The sequence below is a fragment of the Echinops telfairi genome, unplaced genomic scaffold (genome assembly GCF_000313985.2).
Source record: "Echinops telfairi isolate 266 unplaced genomic scaffold, ASM31398v2 ScPeMD7_1713;HRSCAF=2227, whole genome shotgun sequence".
NCBI lineage: Eukaryota > Metazoa > Chordata > Mammalia > Afrosoricida > Tenrecidae > Echinops > Echinops telfairi.
This window is the reverse complement of record NW_022105611.1, coordinates 19,673,991-19,696,218: the sequence shown is the minus strand read 5'-3', so window position 1 is coordinate 19,696,218 and position 22,228 is coordinate 19,673,991. Positions and strand designations below refer to the sequence as shown.

The 22,228-nt window shown below is 49.3% G+C and overlaps 1 protein-coding gene across 2 annotated transcripts; it reads right to left on the bottom strand.

Annotated features, from left to right (window-relative positions):
* Nucleotides 1–6,267: 6,267 nt before the first annotated feature.
* Nucleotides 6,268–21,931, bottom strand: UCP3 (uncoupling protein 3). Of its 2 annotated transcripts, none has more exons than XM_004708819.2 (7): nt 21,838–21,931; nt 15,269–15,470; nt 14,526–14,736; nt 14,209–14,409; nt 12,965–13,066; nt 11,545–11,725; nt 6,268–7,439 (listed from the first exon to the last, which is right to left on the bottom strand). In XM_004708819.2, the coding sequence occupies exons 2-7, from the start codon at nt 15,392–15,394 to the stop codon at nt 7,325–7,327; spliced, it is 936 nt and encodes a 311-aa protein (XP_004708876.1). In that variant the 5' UTR covers nt 15,395–15,470; nt 21,838–21,931; the 3' UTR covers nt 6,268–7,324. The 2 variants fall into 2 exon arrangements, with proteins under 2 accessions (XP_004708876.1, XP_045149186.1); XM_045293251.1 differs by having other exon boundaries at nt 15,269–15,465.
* Between the last annotated feature and the right edge of the window lie 297 nt (nt 21,932–22,228).

The following is a 22,228-nucleotide window of genomic DNA, read 5'->3' as shown; positions in this document are numbered from 1 at the left end:
GTACAAATGTGCTTGACACAATGGATGTATGTATGGATTGTGATAAGAGTTGTATGAGCCCCCAATAAAATGATTTAATATAAAAAATACTGTCTATAAATAAAACAGAAAGAAAAATAAAACGATTGCCTTACTTACAAGATTGCTGTCTGGGCAGTTTTCCATTCGATCACCAATGTGGGTGAAAGCTGAGGCTCTGTACTCTGGTTAAGGTTCACAGTCTCAGAAACCCACGGGGCAGTTCTACTCTGTCCTAGAGGGTGGCTGAGTTAGAACTGACGTCATGGCAGGCAGTTTAGTTTCATTGATCATCAGGGTGACTGAGTCAGTTCCCAAGCAATCTCATTTTGGGCTGATTCTGCCCAAACCATAACAATTTGTGTAAATGCAGACTTTGAATGACTTGACTACAGGTGGGTGTCTAGGGGAGTGTGGTGGTGGGGAAAGTGGTGCACAGAACTACGAGACGGGCCTTTGTGTGCCTTAACTGGTGTCTGACCTCAGTATTTCTCACTCCTGGCTTCTTGGTGACGGAAGGTGGGACCAAGACTGCAAAGGCCCTCTGTGGTTTGAGGAAGCTCTTAGTACTTGGAAGCGCAGCACCGTAGAATCTTGGGCTGACGGGTTTGCTTCCACCTTCCACACAGCAAGGAAAGAGATCTATCCAATCAATTTTTTGTTGTTGTTTTAGTTGAATGTTTTATTGTGCTTTAGGGAAAAAATCTACTCAATGGCAGTGAGTGAGGTAGGTAAAAGCTACAAGTCAGTTTTCCCATCAACATGTAAAATGTTATATCAATACACAGATTGTTCCCTGACATTGGTTGCAATTCCCATAATGTGTTAGCACTCTCCCCATTTTTTCCCCGATTTCTTCATTCTCATTCATGTGGTTTCCTTGTCCCGTCCTGCCCTCTTGTCCTTGGTTTGGGGCAAATGCTGCCCTTGTGGTCTTCTATAGTTGGTTATTCTAAGGAGCACGTTCTTTATTGCCCCGTCTATTATATGACTGAGAGGTGACCTTCAGGTGTCTCTTGAGTTTTAAGTTCCAAGGTTGTTTTAGGGCACTGGGCTCAAGTCTCTTTCAGACCAGTCAGTTTAGTCTTTTTTAAAAATATTAGAATTTTGTTGGACATTTTTTTCCCGTTCTAAATGGTGCCTTCTATTGTGGTCCTGGTCAGCATGTGGTCCTGGTCAGCATGGAAGGTAGTGGTAGCTGGGCTCTATCTAATTCTGCTTTCAGGTTAGAGGAGCCTATAAGTTCATGTGCTTTGGACTACATCCTTTCTGAGTTTGTCTTCATCATTCTCCTTTGCTCTAGGTGGTAAGATAGTAATGGTTGCTTCTTAGATGCCACTTGAAAGCTTTTAAGACCCTAGATGCTTCTCACCAGATTAGGCTGTACAGCATTATTATTATGAACTAGGTAACTGTGTTTTGCTAATTGACCTAGATGTCCTATGTAACTACGGTCCTAGCTTTCAAGTCCAGTAATTCAGCCACAGAGCCTTAAGTAGTTTCTATATTGTGCCCTCTGTGTGTGTGTATATATATATATATATATATATATATATATATATATTCACACACATGCAGAATTTACAAATATGTATGGAGAAATATCCTAAACCATACCTATATATGTCCATGAGTGCCTTCACCTCCAATCTACTCACAAGTTACTGTTTACTACTACTGCTGCTGCAGGATTGGTTGTTACAGCATTGAGCGTACTTGTCCTTCCTTCTTTCATATTTCTCATTGTCTTCCTTTGCCTTGGTTGTACTGTTCTGACTTCTCCAATCCCTTCCCTAGTAATCACCAAAGAATGATTTGTGGTTATTTCTAAGTAATCGTATACACCATTGGCCCTTTTGGGATTGGCTTGCTTCATTTAGCATATCTTCCAGATTCATCCACACTGTGAAATGTTCAACTCTTCATCCCTATTCTCTACTGTTGTGTAGTTGTGGGATCCAGCCTCACATCCGATGGGTGTTAAGGGACGTTTGTATAATTGAAGGGAAGAAATGAAGAGACAGAAAAGTTTCAGGGTGCTCATCTCCCTGGTGTCAGGAACCAGGTCCAGGCAGTAGAGAGAGAGAATGTATTCTTAGATTGAGCCTCGGGGCATGCAAGCCCTCCTAATTACAGGTAACCTCATAGGTAACAAAGTGGGCTGTACGTTAACCCTAGAGGTCCCTGAGTTCATGGGGGAATAACCTAACACCAGTGCTGGGTGCAGGTAAGGGAGAGTAAGCAGGGAGAGCGATAGCAACATGCTGGCTGATAGCTAACAGTCCTGTGCTTGTGAGAGTACTCTGGGGTAGCACTATTATGGGAGGAAATTGTGGGGATTAATCTTAGTTATGAGAATGTGATTGGGACTCATCTCTAACTCACATCTATGAAGACCTCCCTCCACCCAGAACCTTGACCTCCCAGGCTTCTTAGATATGAGAATAAAGAATTCTCTTCCAGGCCTCAGTTTCCCATATGTGTTCCACAGTTTGTTTATCCATTCATCCAGCTTGTTTCCACCGTTTTGCTGTTGTGAATGATGCTGCAATGAACAGGAGGGTGTGCATGTGTCATCCTGTCACGGCTCTTATTTCCCAAACATATATACTTAGGAGTGGGATTAGGGATCATATGGTATGCCTAACCTTTTAAGGAAGCATCATACCTTTTCCATTATGGTTGTGATAGGCTTTGGGGTAGTTTTCCCTGGTTCTCGCCTTCCCTATGCTGCAAGAATTCTCACAGCAGAAACACTATTGTAAATCCAAATAAGCTTTTATGAGTGAAAAGGAAGTTTGGGGAAGTTCAGCCTCAGATAGTACACACTGTCTCTGGAAAGCACATAGGGCCCAGCGGGGAGCCGAGCAAGAGTCAGGGACCAAAAATGGGACCCTTCTGGGAGCTTCGAAAGCCACGTGGAGTTTCCAGTGGAGAACCACCTAAAAATGCCTCGAAAGGTAGGGCAGTGGAAGTGAAAGAGAAAGAGCCGGGACCCACTTCTGCTTGTACCCCTTCTCATCCCCACTTAGAGGGCGTCGTTGAGGGAAGCAGTGGGTTTTTAGTGGATGCTTTTACGTGTATGACTAGTGTTGCAGGTTTTTAGTTTGCACACCCAAGCTTTGCTTTGGGTTCTTTAACCAAATACGTTCAGACCTTGAGTCCATCACTAGATAGGTCCCCCCCAAATGGGTTTTAAATAAATGTGTACCTCATTTATTTTTACAGGAAACCCTGTATTTGTGGCCTGGCCAGATAATTTTTGTTTAGCACAGGCATTCGGCAGAGACAACCCTCTTTCCCTTAGCCTGTCAGTTGGAGCATTTTGCAGTTCCACCAGCAGTGTGAAGAGTTCCAATCTCTCCATGACCTCTCCAGCATCTTTGTTCTGTTTGTTATCAGTGCTATTTTTGCCAGGGAGAGCTCACTGTAGTTTTGATTTGCATTTCTCTAGCAGTGTCTTTGGTAACGTGTTCATGACCTTTGTCCATTTTTAAATTGGGCCATTTGCCTTTTTGTTGTTGACATGTTGATGTTTTCTATAAACCTTAGAGATTACACACTTGTCAGTTATGTTTTGCTAAAATTTTTTTCCTAGTCCATAGGTTCTCTCTCTTTTTTTCTCAGCAGTTTTATTGGCACTCAAGAATTGGATCATCTCAAGAATTGTACAATCATTCCCCTCCCATGGCTAAATTGCCTTTAAAATGAGTTGTGCGATCACAATTAGTTCTAGTGCCCCCCTCCCCGCTCCTGCCTTCCTTGTTTACTCCTGAAATCCTCTTTATCATCCTCCCTGTCACCCATTCCCTACCCCTAGATCCCCTATAAACCCTTGCATCAGTTATTATCACTACACGTCCACTCCTTCTGTGCTTCACAAGCTGGGAAACTCAACAGAAACAATAAAAAACAAAATTGAAGAAAAGTGGTAAGGATAACATAATAATAATATAAAGACAAAAATACAAATAACAAGTAAGAAAGAAAAAATCATTTTAAAAGTCAGAGAAGAAATTTTTGTCATGGAACAAGTAAGAGATTTTTGCACCTAGTAAGGCCACCACATAGGCAACCAAGTGAGGTTGTTGGAGACTCTTGCTTGTGGCTAGAGGGGATGTGCCCGAGGCTTCATCTGACCAGAGACTCTGCAGGTGGGTTTTGGGCTCCCACTGTCCTCCAGAGCTTCCTACCAATTAGGTGTTCATCATTTTAGCTCTGATACTCTTCCCTTTGCCATATTTCAATTTTGTAATTGTCAACTTTGGATCACACAAGCAAGGGTCTCTGTTTGTTATGCAGGGTGACTGAAGATGGATGTAGGTTGTCATCTTTCATTGGTTCAATGGTGCTGGAACAGGAGTGTTGATCTCAGAGTGGGCGTGGTGGTGAATGTAGTGGGAATTGTGGGTGAGTGGGGGCCTGGGAGTAGGTTTACTCTGCTTGTTGGGCTCTGTTTTCTGCCCAGGGGTGGACTGGGGGCTAGGGCAGCACAGGAATGAGCTCTCTATCTACTTGGGTCAGGGGGTGGTTGGGAGAGGGATGTGGCTCAAAGGTCAGGAGAGGGGAAGGTGATCAGGTGAAAGCGCAGAACTCAGAGAGCCATTCGTTCGCGATCTCCTCCCACTACACTTCCTTTTCCCTCTCCCAAAGCCTGGAGGCTGAAGACACTAGGCTCCTGATCCCAATAAAAATATATTGTAAAATAATTTATCCCCTATCTCTTTCAGTATCATCATTTGGATAGCACTCTCTGGGTAGATGATGGGTTACTATTTCTTTATAGAAGTTTGTGGAAGGTATAGTTCCTGGCCTCTAGGAACTTACAAGAGTCAATTCTGACTCATAACAATCCTATATGGGTTTCTGAGACTGTAAATCTTTACAGGAACCAACAACCTCATCGTTCTCATGAAAAGCAACTGGTGTGTTTGAACTCTTCACTTTGTGGTTTAGCACGTAAAGACTAGCCCACAGTGATATCAGGTCCCCTTTTGCACATGTCAGTCAAGTCAGCACAAAAAATAATTTTTTATATTATGCATTGAATTTAAAAGCCATATGTCCAGCCAAAGCAGACATTAAATTACAATAATTTTTATATTTTGCCTTAGTTTGAATTATAGAGTCTATTGAGATCATCTCAAATTATAATTTGGGTAATGCTGAAGATGCATGGATATTTGCATTTTCCTAGGGTGTGGAGGATTAAGAGAGAGGAGGAGCCTGTCTCTCACACGCTTTATGAGATCAAGGATCCTCCAAACAGGCAGATCACTCGTAAGCAAGATAAGCACAAACTTTTTTACTTACTGATCTGTAGCGAACAATTGCAGATTTTTTTTTTTTACCTATCAGAGATTCTGCTTTGGAGTATGGATGGTATCTGTCTCTTTCCCAAGTCCACAGCACCTTCCTACAGAACCACAGTCTCAGGTTGACACTCCCTGATAGGTGTGGCGTACCTAGTCAGTGAGGTGAGCATGGGTCCGCACTGACTCCAGGGCAGTGAGTTTGGTTTGAGTCGGTGCTATTAGGTTATCAACCCCTGACAACAAGCCTGTGAGGTCGGGTTTACCATTTCCGCTTTTCTGACAGTACTGAGGTATAAAGATCGCAAGTGGTGAGGGCGAGATGTGAATGCGTTTCTGCCATAGCAAGGCTGCCTAGCAGCAGAAAAAGACATGGATATTCTGGGTTTCTGTGATCCCTTTGAAAGATGGTCCGTCTGAAGTTTGCAGGGGAATAATGTGTTGCCCTCACTCTTGTGCCCTTTTTTGTGATCACTTTAGAAATATCATCTTTAAGAAGTTTCCTTCCCACAGGAGGGAAGGCAGGCAAGGAGAAGAGCTTGGTATTGAGATGAATGAGGAGGCAGGTAGTTTGCCAAGAGTCTCCTGACAGCTCCCCACAGGTGCTCTAACGCACCTCCTCGGGGGCCTCAGCTGGTGATGTGACCTTCCCAGGAGTTGCTTCCTGCTGGCAGAAGGCTGTGGCTTGGAGGACGCCCTCTCCTGGTCCTTCCAATCATAAAACCTTCGAGCGTTGGGCCGTTGGGATCACACCCTGCTCTTACCGATGGAGTAGCTGAAGCCCTAAAATGCTTGGCAACTAGTCCGAAGTCACTGGACTAGAGCGCAGAGGGAAGTGTCGGCTCGTGAGGTCAGCTCGCCTGCTGACCGGACCAAGCCTCAATCTGACAAGTAGGGAGTGAAAAGGGAAAATGCTGTCCAAAAATGAGACGGCAGAAAAGAAGCATTAATTCCTTTATTGAATCAAAATTATTTTCTAAAAATTCCGAGTCCAGCTACTTTAGATCATTGGGCCACCATGTACCTCTGCCTCCATTCCCTGCAAGCTCCCCAGCCCTTCTAGGTCCAGCAGGGAGTGGGGGCTGTCTGGAGACAGAACTCATGTGGCTTCATTTCATCCTGTCACCTTCCCTCTCTCCTCCCTCCCACCTGTCACCATGTCCCGGATTCCTTTGGTCTCAAGGCTATACAAGTGCATCTCTCTAAGACTTCTGTGGCAGTTCTCTTTCCCCTGGCCTTGTCCTTCCATTGACGTTTGTACCGCGCTCATAATGCGCTTTCTCATCCAGCTTCTCACTTGATCCTCCTCACCCCTCTGTGAGTGAGTTAGGGACCGAATGATTCCCCTTTGGAGAGGACAGGGAACAAGGGTCTCTCTTCGTTGTCCAGTGTCTCCTGCGAATAGTTACAAGGCTCAGCTTTGCATTGGCCTGGCATCCACTCGTTTGGCACCGGTCAAAGGTTTCCTCTTCTTCCCCCCTCAGGTTTTCTGCGTGGCAGGCAAGTTACAAACGGGCGAAGATCCGCGCTTACCCCAAGGCTGTGCTTCCTACACTTTGTGTGGCCTTTTTGTGTTTTAGACATGTGGGCTGATGTCCGCCTGAATTGTGGGCCACTCTTGTCCCAGGCTTGCAGTCTTCCCTGTTTGTGCTTCATTATCTAATCAGGTGTTCAGGGGACACAAGCTTACAAACCTCAGTTTTATTGAAAACTTCCATTTGATCCATGTGGATCTATTTGGGTTTATTTTCTCTTGCCTAAATGTTAGGCATCCAACCTAATGGGTTTATAAAATTAATATAATTCACTTTTCCATCTTGCCAGCGCAAAATTAAGTGTCTTTAAGACAAAGTGCTAAATAGGAATCTTTCCTTCTCCCCTACCTCTGGGAGTCCTACAGCAAGTATACAGTTCTGTAAACATGGGTGGCGAGTCTGTGCCCACGTGGGCATGGGTTGACTGTTGGAGTCCATCTTTCGGCCTTCTGGTCTTATTCAAAATGAAGATTCCCGTAATATCTGGACTTTCATCAAGGCCCGTTTCAGCTGTTCATAGGTTACAAACATCATCACGTTCCAGGCTCCCAGCCGCAGAAAGGAAGGCACAAATCTGATAAAATAAACAGGCAAAACATCAGGTGGACTAGACTAAGAGTCCGAAACTCCATCACTTCGCATGCTTGTCCCCCAAACACAGCATCAGACACAGGACCAAGAGTCCTCGGGACTAGAGTCCCCGTCAGTCAGGAGCAGGCAGAGTTTACCATCTCCACTGTTGTAATTTAGGCAGACGTGAGAGTCAGAAAAGGACAAAGAAAACATGCATCTTGAACATGTTGTCAGCGAGTTTCACACATATTGCCCCAGTTAATTCTCACGATACTTCTCCAAGGTGACTGTTAGAGTTGCCAGGTGCCCTTTTCAGAAACCGGGGCACAGGCACGCCGCGTGACTCAGGTGCAATCACAGGACGGGTACACCTCAGAGATGGCCCGCCTTCCCTGCTGCTGAGTTCACTTAGTCTGCATGGTCAGTGCCAAGGAGGCTCCTTGCCAGGACACCCTTTAGAAGCTGGAGCTCAACCCAGGGTTGGCACCCACAGGAGTTTCACAGTGTGGCACCAAATCTAGTGACTCTCCAGAGAGAGTCCTGCCTGTGCCACCAACAGATGTGTTTCTGAGAGAGTCCCCTGCCTCAGCTGTGCTTCACAGACTCAGGGAGTCTTTTGACTTCCTCGTTGGCTTCCTCTTCAGCCTCCCTCTCTGCCAACCCCCTCGGAACCCCATCTCCTGGTACAGTTCTCTGGTGATGCTGAGCCTGCGTACTGCCATGCATTTGCTCATGTTGCTTCCTCTGCTTGGCATGCCCCACACTCACTTCTGCCCCTGGCAAGGTGCCCTTTGCCCTGTGGGACTCAGCTCAGGCACCGCCACCTAGGCCCATGTTCTTCTTGAGTCCAGTCTATGCCCCTCCTAAGGAGGACGGCCTGGCGGTAGACAGGGTAAACTCTGCATCCAGACCCCAGCTCTACCTGTTTCTAGCTGTAGGCCTTGGCCATGTAACTCAATCTTTCGGAACCTTGGTTTAAAAATGAGGAAAGTGGTACCTCATGAAGTGGTCAGGAGGGTAAAATGAGGTATGTAGTAAAGCACACATGTGCAGAGGGCCAGGATCAGTAAATGCTCAAGAAATGTCATATATATTTCTTGGCTGCTCCTTGAGGGCAGTATAGCTCTGCGCCTGGCGCATCCAGATGCTCAGTGGTGTCTGGTGAGTGAAAGAATGAATTGAGATGGTAGATCAAAGGAAGACTAAAGCTAGCAGCACATACAGGAAAGGAACAGCTGGCCAGTTGAAATACCATTTTATAATGCCATCCCCTTGCTCCAGAGCTTACCAAACCAAACTCACTGCCATAGAGTCAGTGCTGACTCATAGTGACCCTATAGGACAGGGTGGTTCCCTGTGCGTTCCCCAGACCGTTAACTCTGTATGGGAACAGAAAGCCCAGTCGTTCTCCTGCAGAGTGGCTGGCGGTTTCAAACTGCTGACCTTAGGGATTGGAGCCCAACTCACCACCTCTGCGCCACCAGGGCTCCTTCTCAAGAGTTTACTCTTGAGATGGTGGTTGCTATTTGCTGGTTGGGTCCAATTAACATCAGGATCCAGAAAGTGATCTGCTGAAGGCATCAGAGGGAGGCAAGAGGGTCAGCTAAAGTGTTTACTGTTGGCCAGATAATAACATGTCGTGTGAACAACGGCTTCTTTATAGAACTGTCCTGAGAATGAACTAGTGTCTGGGTTTGAGTCATGACTCTGGTACTATTTCAACAGTGTAATTTTGGACAGGTTTCCTAACTTCTCACAGTCTGTCCCCCTAAAATGTGAAGGGTACTACACAGTTCAGGATGTTAACATAATATGTATAAACTGCTTAGCACAAGGCCTAAAGCATACCGATTCAGTTATCAAGATGAGGATTATTATTCACCTACTGAGATAGTTAACGTTTATTGTGCCAACATGGCCAATGAACACATGTGGGATTAATTGAAGTGCGGAGAGATAAATGGCTCAGCGAGCCTCGTCTTTCTTGTCTCTTGCTCTTTGTTGATCGGACCAGTGTGCGGCTGCCTTGCTTGTTCTTTGCCTCAATTTGCAAGCTACACTACTTGTGGGACATCTAACCCATGGACTGTGTTGCTGTAATTTGAGGTTCCTTCAAGACTTGCTTTGCCACACTATTGGAATTTACATCTCGAGCTGGGGGCTGTTGGACCCTGTCATCTGGCTGATTGTTGGTGACCTGCCTTGCTGTTTGCTGCCTGTGCCCGGATGGCCTGAGTTGCTCTACCTGGTGGTCCTCAAGACTTGAAGGACTGCTAGTGTCTCACAACTATCTCATTGAAGTGAGTTGCACTGAGCCATTGGTACTGCTTTATAATTTAATTAACTGTTTATTTCTTATGTTATCTATCTAAATATATAAAAAAATTATTAGCATTCTGGTTTTGTTTCTCTTGAGCACCCTGTCTAACACACCAACATTACTGAGTGTTGGCTTTGTGCTAGGGACTCTGGGAGATGAAAGGTGCGTACGCCACCGTTTCCTGCCTTCAGGGAGTTTTGCTCTCACAAGGGAATAATTTTATCTCACCTAACTTGTAAAACGAGGTAAAAAGGCCCACTGCTCTCAAGTTGATTCAGACTCATAGTGACTCTATTGAACAGAGTGTCCCATAGGGTTCCTAAGGTTGCAAATCTTTACAGAAGCAGACAGATACATATTTCTCCCACAGAGGGAAAGGTGGATTCACACCACTGACATTACAGTCATCTGAGTGCTTTAAAACGCCACGCCCAGTGCTCCAACTAACCTCCTGCCACAGAGTCGACTTGGACTCCTAGTGAACCTCTAGGGCAAAGTAGAACTGCTTCAGTGGACTTCACAGGAGCAGCAGCCTCATCTTTCCCCTATGGAGCAGCTAGTGGGCTTGAACTGTAGGCCTTGTGGCTAGCAGCCCAACACTTAACCCACTACCACCAAGACTCATATAACGTAGGAGGTGGTAAATGCCATACAAATGGTATCAAGGTGCTGCTGGTTGAAGTTCACAGGGAAGAGGGAAACTTTGTCACTAAGAGTATCAAAGAGGAGGTAGTATTTGCACTAGTCGTGAAGGAGGGCTAAAATTCAGGGCCCGTGGTTGGCAAAGGAAAGGCATTCTAGGCAAAGGGAACCGTAAATGTAAAGACATGGAAGCAAGTACCCTTCAGGCATATTGGAGTAGTGAGCAGGGCATTTCAGCTCCTTGTTGGTCATGCCTATGGTCATGGTAGTGGACTGGATGGTCTCAGGCTCGCTACTCTGCAGACATTGATCACACATTGATCAATGTGTGGGAACTGACTCAGTAGCAACTAACCACAACAAACTCCTTCTTTTCAGCCTTCCTGGCCTCTCCGAATCAGGTTTGGGCCACTCTGTTTGGCTTGTTTAACTTCTATAGGTGTTTCCTTTGTGCATTTACATCCTTGCTTTCCCCCTCTGTATCTGTGATTGAGATAGTTTATTGTGCCAGCCTGGCTGATAAACACAAGTGGGATTAACTGAAGGGCAGAGAGATAAATGGCTTGGTGAGCCTTGCCTTTCTTATCTCTCATTCTGTGATCATCGGACCAGTGTGCGGCTGCCTTGCTTGTTCTGTGCCTCAATTTAAAGGCTACACTACCTGTGGGACACCTAGCCTGTGGACTGTGTTGCTGTAAGTTGAGTTCCCTTTAAGACTTCTCTGGAGCTGGGGATTGGCAGTTGGTGACCTGCCTTGTGATTGGCTGCTGTGGTGACATAGCCTAGCTCTCTCTACAAATAGAGGAAGATCTGGCATCAGACAGAGACTTGAAGGACTGCTAGTCTCTCAACTTTCTCTCACAGACTTGAGTTGCACTAAGCCATTTGTAGTGCTTTCTAATTTAACTGTTTATTTCTTGTATTATATATTTATCTGTATATGATTTAACAGTTCATTTCTCGTTGTATATCTAATTATCTTTATAAAGATATTAAATTATCAGTAATTTGATTTTATCTCTCTAGAGAATCCTGTCTAACACAGTGATTGACCCATAGCAGATACTTGAAAAAAGAAGGAAAGGAGAAGCCAGTTCCCCTGGCTTCTCTGGGAGAGAATGTGGAGGCAGAGGAGGAGGCTCACCCCTTATAGAAGGCTGTGGGGCCCTCCTGAGCCACCATCTTCAGCATACAGTCCACTGGGCTACGGTAGCATCCTTGGGGTGAATTCATATACCGGGTCTTCACCACATCCACTGGGGAGGCCACCACGGTGGCACAGAAGCCAGCTCCAAAAGCAGAGACAAAGTGGCAGGGGAAGTTGTCTGTAGACAGGAAGGAAGAGCAAACACCAGGCTGTGGAACAGGGCACACACATGCTTTGTTCCATACGTGCTCATTGCTTGTCCCCAGCTCCTTGAGGACAAGCAGCGAATGCTTGGAGCATAAGGGTGGATTCCGTAGATCTCTCACCTGCCCAGGGCTCAGCTCTTTTTAAAAAAATCATTTTATTGGGGCTCATACAACTTATTACAATCCATACATACATCCATTGTGTCAGGCACATTTGTACATTTGTTGCCATCATCATTCTCATTTCTACTTGAGCCCTTGGTATTAGCTCATCATTTTTCCCCTTCCCCCCTGCCTTTTCTCATAAACTCTTGATAATTTATAAATTATTATTTTGTCCTATCTTTCACTGTCTGACGTCTCCCTTCACCCACTTTTCTGTTGTCCATCCCACATGGAGGAGGTTTTATGTAGATCCTTGTAATCCATTCCCCCTTTCTACCCCACCTTCCCGCTACCCTCCCGGTATTGCTACTCTCAGCACTGGTCCTGATGGGATCATCTGTCCTGGATTCTCTGTGTTTCCAGTTCCTATCTGTACCAGTGTACATCCTCTGGTCTAGCCGGATTTGTAAGGTAGAATTGGGATCATGATAGTGGTGGGGAGGAAGCATTAAAGAACTTGAGGAAAGTTGTATGTTTCATCGTTGCTACACTGTACCCTGACTGGACGGGCTCAGCTATTTTTAAGAAAAAAGCCTCCCATTGCTGTTGATTCTGACTCACGGTGAACCCGTGTGTTGTCAGCCGGGGTTCCCACGGCTAAGATTTTCAGTAGAGGACCGGGGCTTCTTTTCTGAGGCACTCTTGGTAGAGTTAAACCTTCAACCTTTCTGTTAGCAGTCCAGCTTGTTAAACTTTGAGTCACCTCAAGACTCGGAGCTCATGGCAAATACTGGCAAAATAGAACTGCCAGTGTCTCAGAATTGGAGAGATAAGAAGTGTAGCTGCATTTGACTGGTATGGAACCTGAAGTCATAGAGTGACCTTGAGTTCAAGGTTACACAGGAAGAGGTGGAGCTGGAGCTGGAACCCTGGTCTTCAGGGTTCTTTTGTGCCCATCTCTTTACTGGACACCAGTCCTCGCTCTACTCCTTCTGCAGCCCAGCTCCCTTCAGGTGCTCTCTTATCTGGCTTTCTAGGTTCTCACCCTACTGTGTCCCCAGCAGGCTGCTGTGGGAGGGCAGTCAACCTGGGACCCACGGCCTCACCAGTCATCAGGTGATAGTCTAGCAGCTTCTCCTTGATGATGTCATAGGTCACCATCTCAGCACAGTTGACAATGGCATTCCTTGTGATGTTTGGCAAAGTTCCTGTTAGGCAGTAGAGAGGGGGGCCAATGAATGGGGATGGGAGAAGTGGATAACTTGTCCATAGTCATTTCTCCCGTCACCCCCTCCGTTTGGGGGTGACCTGGCACCCTACTCCCGTGGCCTTAGCCAGATGATCCCATGGCAGCTGAGCAGATTCTACAACTTTCTTCACACTGTTTTACAACCCTCACAGTCCCCATGTCCTCACCAAGACAGAAAATAGAGGCCTGTGTGTGTGTGTGTGTGTGTGTGTTTGGGTCATATTTTGAAAGATAATCAGCGACAGCTTTCAAAAGTAAAATATGCTTCTCCTCCAAGACCCAGCTGGAGTCCGAACAAGAAATCTGTCTTTGGAAGAGGAGTCTGGATCCTTGAGACAATCCACCTCCTTATTTCCCACGTGAGAAACCAGGTTCCCCGAGGGCTGCATCAAATGAGTGTAGAGCCAGGGCTGTGCCCAGGCGCTTGCTCTTTCAAATGGTGTGGTCTTGAACAACTTGACTGGGTCATGGTTTCTTCTGCAAGGATTCATGGCCCTCATGTGGCAGAGAGCCCAGCATGTGCTGAGGTCACCAATGTATAGTCAGAGAGGGGATCTTAAACCTCTGCTCCTAAGAAAGCTCTCTTCTCCCCACCTCTCCCTGCACACACCTCCCCCCGCCCCCAACCCCCACCCCAGTCCTCACCACTACCCTCTTCCTGTGTTTCTCCTCTGTGTCCTGCAGTTGCCCCTCTCAGATGGTTTCTGGGAAGGCTCGACCCAGGTCCACATCTCTGGCGCCTGCTTAGCCTTTGAGGCCCAACTGACATGTCATCTTCTTGCCCCTCTGGGCAGGACACCGAGCACATCCTGCCTTGTGACATGGCTGTTTCGGTAGGTCTTAGCCCCTCAGGGTGGCTAAAGAACCTTGAGGGTGTGGAAGGTAGCTTGTATTCATTTCGTACTCCTTCAGGGCAGCCTCTGCGTGGCCAGGGGTTGGTAAAGTGAACTGAATTTTAAACACTGTGGCAAGTGGCTGAGGTAGGTTGGGCTGGAATATTCTTTCAGAATCAATGCAGTAGCACAGGCTGGAACCACCCCTCCTTGCCCTATTCCTGTGCCCACTTTGCCCCCCAGCCCCCAGCCCAGAGCCCAGACCTACCCTTCCACAGGCCCCTGATGCCTTCCTCCTTGGCGATGGTTTTGTAGGCATCCATGGTCCCACGGTATTTCCTATCACTCCCAGGCCCCAGGTGCATGCTGGCCTGAAACCGGACCTTGACTACATCCGTGGGCTGGGCGCAGGTCACTGCCATGGCTCCTGTGGTGCAGCCCGCCAAAATCCGGATGGTGATGCTGGAGTCTGGGTTGGTGGAGAGGGAGAGGATGGGGTGGGCTACCAGCTTCCTGCACCCCCAGCTCGGGCCCTCTTGTGGAGTATCTGCTTCTGCCCAGTCCAGGTGGTACCCAGACACTCACGCTCTGATCCTTTAGGGGTGTAGAACTGCTTGACAGAGTCGTAGAGGCCGATGCGGATGGAGGCAAAGCTCATCTGGCGCTGTAGGCCCGCAACCAGCCCGTTGTAGGGGCTGCGGGGGCCCTCCGTGCGCACCATGGTCAGGATAGTGCCCAGCACGCCACGGTACTGCAAGCTTCGGGCCGCCCGTGGCCCCTGGTTCTCCCCCTGGATCTGAGGGACAACCACAGCACGGTGTGAGGAGCTGGGCTGGGCTGGGGCAGCAAGGGGCAGCAAGGGGAGCAGAGCAGCCCGGTGGGGTCTGAGACTGCTGGGGATGAACCTTGAGAAGAACATGCATGCTGGTCATAGACATGACACCGCAGCACACATGACTAATGTGTGCGCGACATTTCCCGAGCAACAGTATGCCCGCCTGGTAGGCGTCTGATCCTCAGAGCTGGTCAGAGGGGCAGGCCATTTTCCCATTTACAAAAGGGTCAGTGCCTTTCTCAAGGTCACAGGCAGTTCCTTATCTTCATCTCACACTCGTGGCTTCCAGAGTCCGGGCAGCCACACTGAGCCAAGGAATTTAGATATTTTCTAACCTAGGCCATGGGGATGGGCGTGGCTGTGGGGATGAGGAGGCGAGGCAGTGAAGCGAAGGGCTTGGCCAGGATTCGGAAGAGCGTATTGGGGAGAGGTGTGGGGAAAATGCAGACCCTCCTTTGGTGTGAACCATGACCCTGGGTCAAACAGCACTTACCTGCAGGCGGACCTTGGCTGTGTCCAGTGGAAAGGTGAGGAGGTCAGCAAAACAGGCTGCTGTGCCCGCCCCCAGGAACTTCACAGCCGTTGTAGGAGGCACCTCTGAAGGCTTCAGTCCAACCATGATCCCAGAAGACTCTGCCGGATCCCTCTGGGGCCCAGTGGAGGTTCGAGGAGAAAGGCTGAGCTGCAGCCCTGGGCTTAGTGCAGGGAGGGGCAAGAGGTAAGAGACAGGCCACGTGGATTCTGTGCTGCCTGGTCTTGATTCCCAGGCTCCCCTCCACACCTGAGGCCTTTAGGGACAGTGAGGAGGCTGGATGTTGCCAGGCTTGGGCTGGGTGAGTCTCATCCACATGCATACCAGTGAGCTTTGGTATGTACACACCATGGAATACTATGCATCACTAAAGAAGAAGGATGAAACTATGAAGCTTCTGTGTGAGTCCAGGTAGACTAGAGAAACAAATCCAGGGACCCTCAGATGTGAATAAGAAAAAGCTTTATATACAAGAGCAATTGAATATTGAGAAAACATCCTAGCCCAGTCCAGATCAAGTCCATAAGTCCGATATTAGCCTATACGTCCAATACCAGTCTATAAAGTCCTCTTCAGACTCACGAAACACATGCAATGATGATGAATGCAGGAAGATCACAGGCCAGTGGGTGGGAAGTTTTGTGGATCCAGTGGTGTGGAAGCATCTCAGTGCTGGTGTGTCTCCACTTGGCTCCTCCAGTTCCAGGGCTCTCACTGCCATCAGCATAGCCCCATGTGTCTTGTCAGTAAAGAGTCTATCCAGGAGTGAGCAGAGAGTGTGTCTAATATCGGAGTTCCCAGAATCCCCAGGAGAAGGCCATGCCCACACAGAGGCCATGACCTTATTGACAGGCTACACTCTACCCCATTCACTCTTAATCCTCTCGATTATATAACTACCACACTTCACATGGCATGGTGCTTGGAGAACATCGTGCTGAGGAAAATGAGCCAATCACAAAAGGGCAAGTATTGTATGAGACCCTGTCATAAAGGAAAAATCAAGACCGGGGTTTTCATATCAAGAGAAGTAGACTGATGACTGCCAGGTGTGGAGGGAAAGGGAGCGAAGGGGAAGCAAGAGGCCAGACCAGGGGTCGGCAAACTAGCTCTGGAATCATCATGGGCTAAGCTTCGGTATGTGCATGTGACTCTGAGGTCAAACTGAAAAAATTGTAGAGGATATTATTCGGATTACGGCGATTTCATTTGTTTGTAAAAATACATTTGTGGCTTTGGAAAAATTTCTAGATTGTTGTGAGGGACAGGATCGGCTCTTCCATCTTAATAGTTTGCTGACCCCCGGGCTAGAAAGTGGACAGATGTTAACTTGGTGAAGAGCAGGATGCTAGTCTACAAGACAGAAGAGACGGCGGACAGGGCAAGCTACTGGGAGACCGGCCAAGTCGTTCCGGTTGGTGAGTGCAGACTTGATGATCTGAATGCACATCTCCACCTAATTCACCAGGAAAAGGTAGCAACCGAAACGAAGCGGGCCACTAGCCCATATCCCAACAGTTTATCGCCTGTAACCATCCACCTGTAATCAACCTACCCTTTCCCTGACATCCCCCACCTCCAACCTGCAGGCGGGCTGCTGGTGGTATCCTCATTGCAGAAATGGGGGAACGGGCTCAGACAGGGACCAGACCCAGGTTCTGACTTCAAATCCCAGGTCCTCTGTCCCCAGCCTCAAGCTGCTTCCTGGGAAAAGCCTCCTTTGCTCCTGTGTCCCGGAGGGCCAAGTGTCACTCTTCACTTTAGATTGTTATCCGCAGTAAATGCAATAAACATTCCTCCGGACTCAACACTTACCACTCTGCCTCTGGGCCATGGGTGCCCAAGAATGCATGCCAGGTCATGCATGCCCACCTGTTTTAAACCCGTCCCAGGGCTCCCCTGCTTTGTCAGAACAGAGTCCAAAGCCCTTTCCTAACTTGTCTCCCCGGCGCTGAGTCTCAGCCCCAGGGATGCCCTTGGCTTGGAGCAGGCAGACACTCGATTCTCTCAGATACTTGCTTCCGCACTTCCTTCTGGTTCTCAAGTGTCACCTCACCACTCCTCCGTACTCTGTCCTCCCAGCCTCCTCTGCCCATCTTCACAGTGCTGGTGGCCCTTAAGGGGCCTACTGCCTGACTCGCACTCGGATGCACTGTCCTTGGGAGCAGGGCCTTGGTCTGTCCACTGCTGTACTCTCCGTGTTGAGAACAGCAGCTAGGTGTGCTGAAAGAGTGAATGGGGTGGGTGTGGCGGGGTGTGTGTGTGGTTTAGCAGGAAGCGCCCCTTCACACTGTATCCATTTATGTGCTCACTCATTCCCTTGAGGTGCTAAAGCATTCAGTTCCGTTAAAACCAGCCCACACTGGTGAGAACCACCCCCTGCCAGGTTCTGAGCCTGGCACCCTGAGAAATCTGGAGATGCGGAAAAAATCTCAGTGGACCTGCCCACCGGGACTCTCAAGGACCTTGCCAGGGGGCCTTAGACACATCCACCAAAGACTGAAATGCAAATTGTGATCAATGTCAGAGGGGAGGGACAATCAGGAGGGCACTCTACGGAGGGAGAGACCTTTCTCTGACCCTCGGTTGAGATGGAATATGAGCAACTTCAAGTAGGGGGGAAGAGCCCTGGTGGCATTGGGCTGTGATCCACATGGTCAGCAGTTTGAAACCACCAGCTGCTCCAACAGGAAAAAGATGGGCTTTCCACTCCTGTAACAAGTTACAGTCTTGGAAACCCACAGGGGCAGTTCTGCCCTGTCCTATAGGGTCACTATGAGTCATCATCGACTCGATAGCCTGAGTGTGTTTGAGCTGTGTCATGTGGGGGGCGGGAAGATGACAGGCCTTAAAAAGTAGGCAGATGTCAACAGCTGGAGCAGTGAGGAAGGCTGTTACGTGCGGGGAGGGAGGGGCGGGGAGGGGGGTTGATGTGGGAGAATGGCCACGGCTGAAGCTCAGAGGAGGAGGAGGGAATGGCCCTGGGCCATGGGGCCCTCAGAGTTTTATTTAATTCTCACAACTGCTCTGAAAGATAGCTGCCCTGGGACCCTACTTTTTTCCCCTAGTAATTTTACTCTGCACACTCATGTCCTCAGTCCATCTTGACTTTGTTGTTGTTTGCTTGCTTGTTTGCTGTGTGGTATGAGGCCAGGGTCTTCTTTTATTTTCTGCATGTGGACATCCAATTTTCCAATGTTCACTTATTGAAAAGGCTCTTCTTTTTCCCTCGGATGGACTTTGCACCCTTGTCAAAATCATTTCACCCCAGATGTATGGCTTCTCGCTGGGCTCTCAGTCATCTTCCGGTGGTCTGTGTGTATTGTTAGACCAGCCTTTCCCCCTACTTTGGATGCATAGACTGAGGGTCAGCGACATTAATGTGCTGGGGGAGACCTGCCTCTGGGGCTGAAGCCTCGGTCCACTCTACTAAATGAAGCTCAAAAAAGCCTTTACATCCAACTCACAGCTGTGAAGCCAGATGGTCAACATGGGGAGGGACTGGCCTAGTCATGGTGCCCAACTCAACACTCCTGATGTCACTGTTCCTTCTAGGGGCCCTGGCAAGGTGTTACTATGGGTACCATGATCTTGCCTTTTATCGAGCATATTCAAAGCCCTCTGCAGTTACTAAAATGTATGCAAAGCTCCTCTATGAGAATTTAAGTGGCAAGCACACGAAACCAAGTCATGCTGATGAAGGCTGGGGGAGCATCAGCACCTCTTGGGGTCAATAAAGAAAACTGGCCCTGAAAGGCTCCAACTTGTACACGACAGCAGTCAGGCCCCAGCTCCCTCTCCACAGCCGTCTTCCCAGTTTCCAGATTGCCTCCCTGAGGGAACAACCCAAGGGAAGTGCCATCCTTCGGCCTGCCTCCTTCCCCACTCCCCTTTGTCCTACAGAAGGGCAGCTGTCCACATTCAGCCACCAGCAGGGAGGCTCTGGTTCCTCTGCCTAGAGGTTGGGATCTGCAGTGTGTGTGTGTGTGTGTGTGTGTGTGTGTACGTGTGTACAAGAGAGGAGAAACTCAAGCAGCTGCCTTTCCTAATGCCCACGTCCTGTTGGCTTCTCTTTTTCCAAGCCCTGACAGACTCTCCAGAGACCTCCACAGCCCTTCCCCTCCTGTGTAGTGAGTTGGGGAAGCTCAGAATGTCAGCATGATGAATCTAAGAATCTGACCCTCAGAGGTATGGTGCAGGAGACTTTTGGGAGCTTCGTCTGAGGGTCTCCAAGCTCTCGGGCTGTAGTGGGACACCAGTTGAGTCAGCTCCGAGTCAGAGCAGCCTTATGGGACAGAGCAGAACGGCCCCCTTGGGTTTCCTCAATGGTCCTCTTTCTGTGGAGTGGCTGATGGGTTGAAACCACTGGTTAGTAGCTGAGTGCTTAAGCACTGCCCCCCAGGGTTCCTAACCAAGCTCCACTAGAGTCACATCCTCTACCCACAAACCTAGACCTATGGCTTTTGAGTAGAATTTGAACCCAGAGACCCTAGAGGACAGAGTAGAACCTCCTTATGGGATTTCCAGGGCTGTAACTCTTTCCCGAAGGAGACTGTCAAATCTTTTCCCATAGAGTGGTTGCTGGATTTGAACCGGTGGCTTTTCTGTTAGGAACTGAGAATTTAACCTCTGTGCCATAGTACGAGAATACTGTTCCCAGAAGAACCCCACCAGTTAACAAACTAAGGCCCAGAACAAGCCACAGTCTAGGTGGATTCCTACGCAGAGCTGTGTGACTCCAGGGCATCCTGTGGTCCAAGCCACCTGGCGTGGGATGACTGCCCTGTGCCAGGCCCCACAGGGGTCACTGCACGGGCTCTGCCTCCTGCTGCGGCAGGACCTGACTTCCCGTGGGAGCCTGTTCCCAGGCCAGAGGGCTCAGCAGGCAGGTGGGACTTCTCCTCTGAACCCATTTTGGGTTCCAGACCTCCTGGTGGCATTAGCTTGGTCACCCTCCAGATATGGGGCCCACAAAGCAGGGGCAGGGTCGACTCATCCTGCTTCTCTGCTAAAAGGCTGGCATTCAGAGTGGCCCAAGGAGGATCAGCTGTCTAGTGACCCCACTCACCGGGACACAAGATTAGAATCCACCGCAGGGGTTTGGGCATGCTTGAATGCTGGGGTCCCTCAGTCTGGTAGGGAACATGAAGTGGCTGGTGGTGTACAGGCCAGGGATGACACGATGGACCTGTGGCCCAGCTTGTTGGTGGCAGGTGAGCCAGCAGGTTCTGAAGTCTCTTTCTCTCACACACCCCTTGCAGATCCCTATTCCTAGGCAGAGGCGCCAGAGCTGCCCTGCTGGTGGCTGAACTTGGACAGCTGGTCGTCTGTGGGGTAAATGGGAATGGGGAAGGAGGCCAGACCAGCGGCACTGGAGCCTCTTCCAGGGCTGCTCTGAGCCCTGCCCTACCCGAGGGCAGGGGTAGATGGATATGAGCTCGGGAGAAAACCACGCCTAAGGGGCCCTGGGCCTTCCACTGGGCACATGGATGGGGCACAAGGCACGATGGTGGGCATGGGCAAGGGCTCTTGTTCCTCTCCAGAACAGAAGCCACTGGCCAGTGGCTCCTCAACCAACTGCTCTGCTGGGCACGGGAGGGGTGCAGGGGTGCGATGTTCCCGCCAGCCTGGCTTTGGGCAGAGTGGTGCCTGTGAATTGTCTGAGGACTTCCTATACCAGGCACCGTGCAGAGACTTGACAGGCCTGGCCTCCTTCAATCCCTTTGTCAGGCGATATGGTTTTCACTTCGTCACAAAGGATGGAAGGCCGGGGATTCCGCTGGTCTCACAGCTGAAGTGATAGCTCTGGGCCTGGAGCTCAGCTCTGTCCGACACTAGGAGCTGTGCCCGTTCCACTGCCCAGCAGGCTTCCGTCAGAGCCTCAGGATCCCTTGAGCTGCTTGTTTACGCGCAGCCCAGAGATCCCGATTCCAGTCTGGGCTGGAGTCCAGGAACCCCCGTCAGAAACAAGTTCCCCAGGTAGTTCTGATTCTGAAGCAGGGCCCAGACGGTCCATCTTGAGACATCTTGCCTGGCACTCAGGTTGCCCCCTGGCCCCCCGACTGACCCAACCCTCCTAGCCAAGCTTCTACAGCACCCTTGCTGAGGGGACCGCGTTAGTGTACAACTTGGGCCAAGTGCCACTGCCCTCCTTTGGAAAGGGGGCCAAGCCAGGGCCCTCAGGGGGGGAGGGCACTGGGCACCAAGCTCTGGAGGAACCCTGAGGCTTCTGGGTCAGCCCAAGGAGAACCTCCCTTCTTATTAACAGGGGCTTGTCAAAGAAATGGCAGCAGAGGCAGCCGGCAGAGTGAGGGGAGTCTGTGTACAGTAGGTGGCAGGCATTGGACCCAAGCCTCTCACTAAGGCTGCACTTCCCTCAGCCTGACAAGTGGGGGTGGACTGAACATTAGCTCTGTCCCACAGTGGCTAGTGGTCCCGCAGCTCCAGGCTGCTCCAACCGGGGGTGGGAGGTGGTGGGGGGATGGGAGTATGGAGAAGGGAAAGAGCGAAAGAAGAGAGTGGGGTCTTACCTGAGTCCAGTCTGAGAGAAAGGAAAAGAGGGGTCTTTACGGCTTCTTATTGCTCCATCCGGGAGGGCAGCAGCAGGGAGCTGACCATCCCTCATTCACTGTTCCCTCTGCTGCCTCTGCCTTGGCACTGATCTTTATACAGCCCAGCTGACCTGAAACCTTATCCTGGAAAGGCGAGTTGACAGCCCACATCACTTGACAAGAGGTGGCCAGTGAGGGGCAGGGAGGCGAGGGGAAAGGTCAGTGAGTTTCAGATCTGGTTCAGTTCGCCCGACCTGGGGCTCTTTAAAATAGCTCCTTGAAGCTGCTGAAAGAAGAGCTACCTCAGGTGACAAGAGTGTATGAGGAAGCAGGTGGACCTGTCCCCGTGGAGAGTCCAAAGACCAAGGCC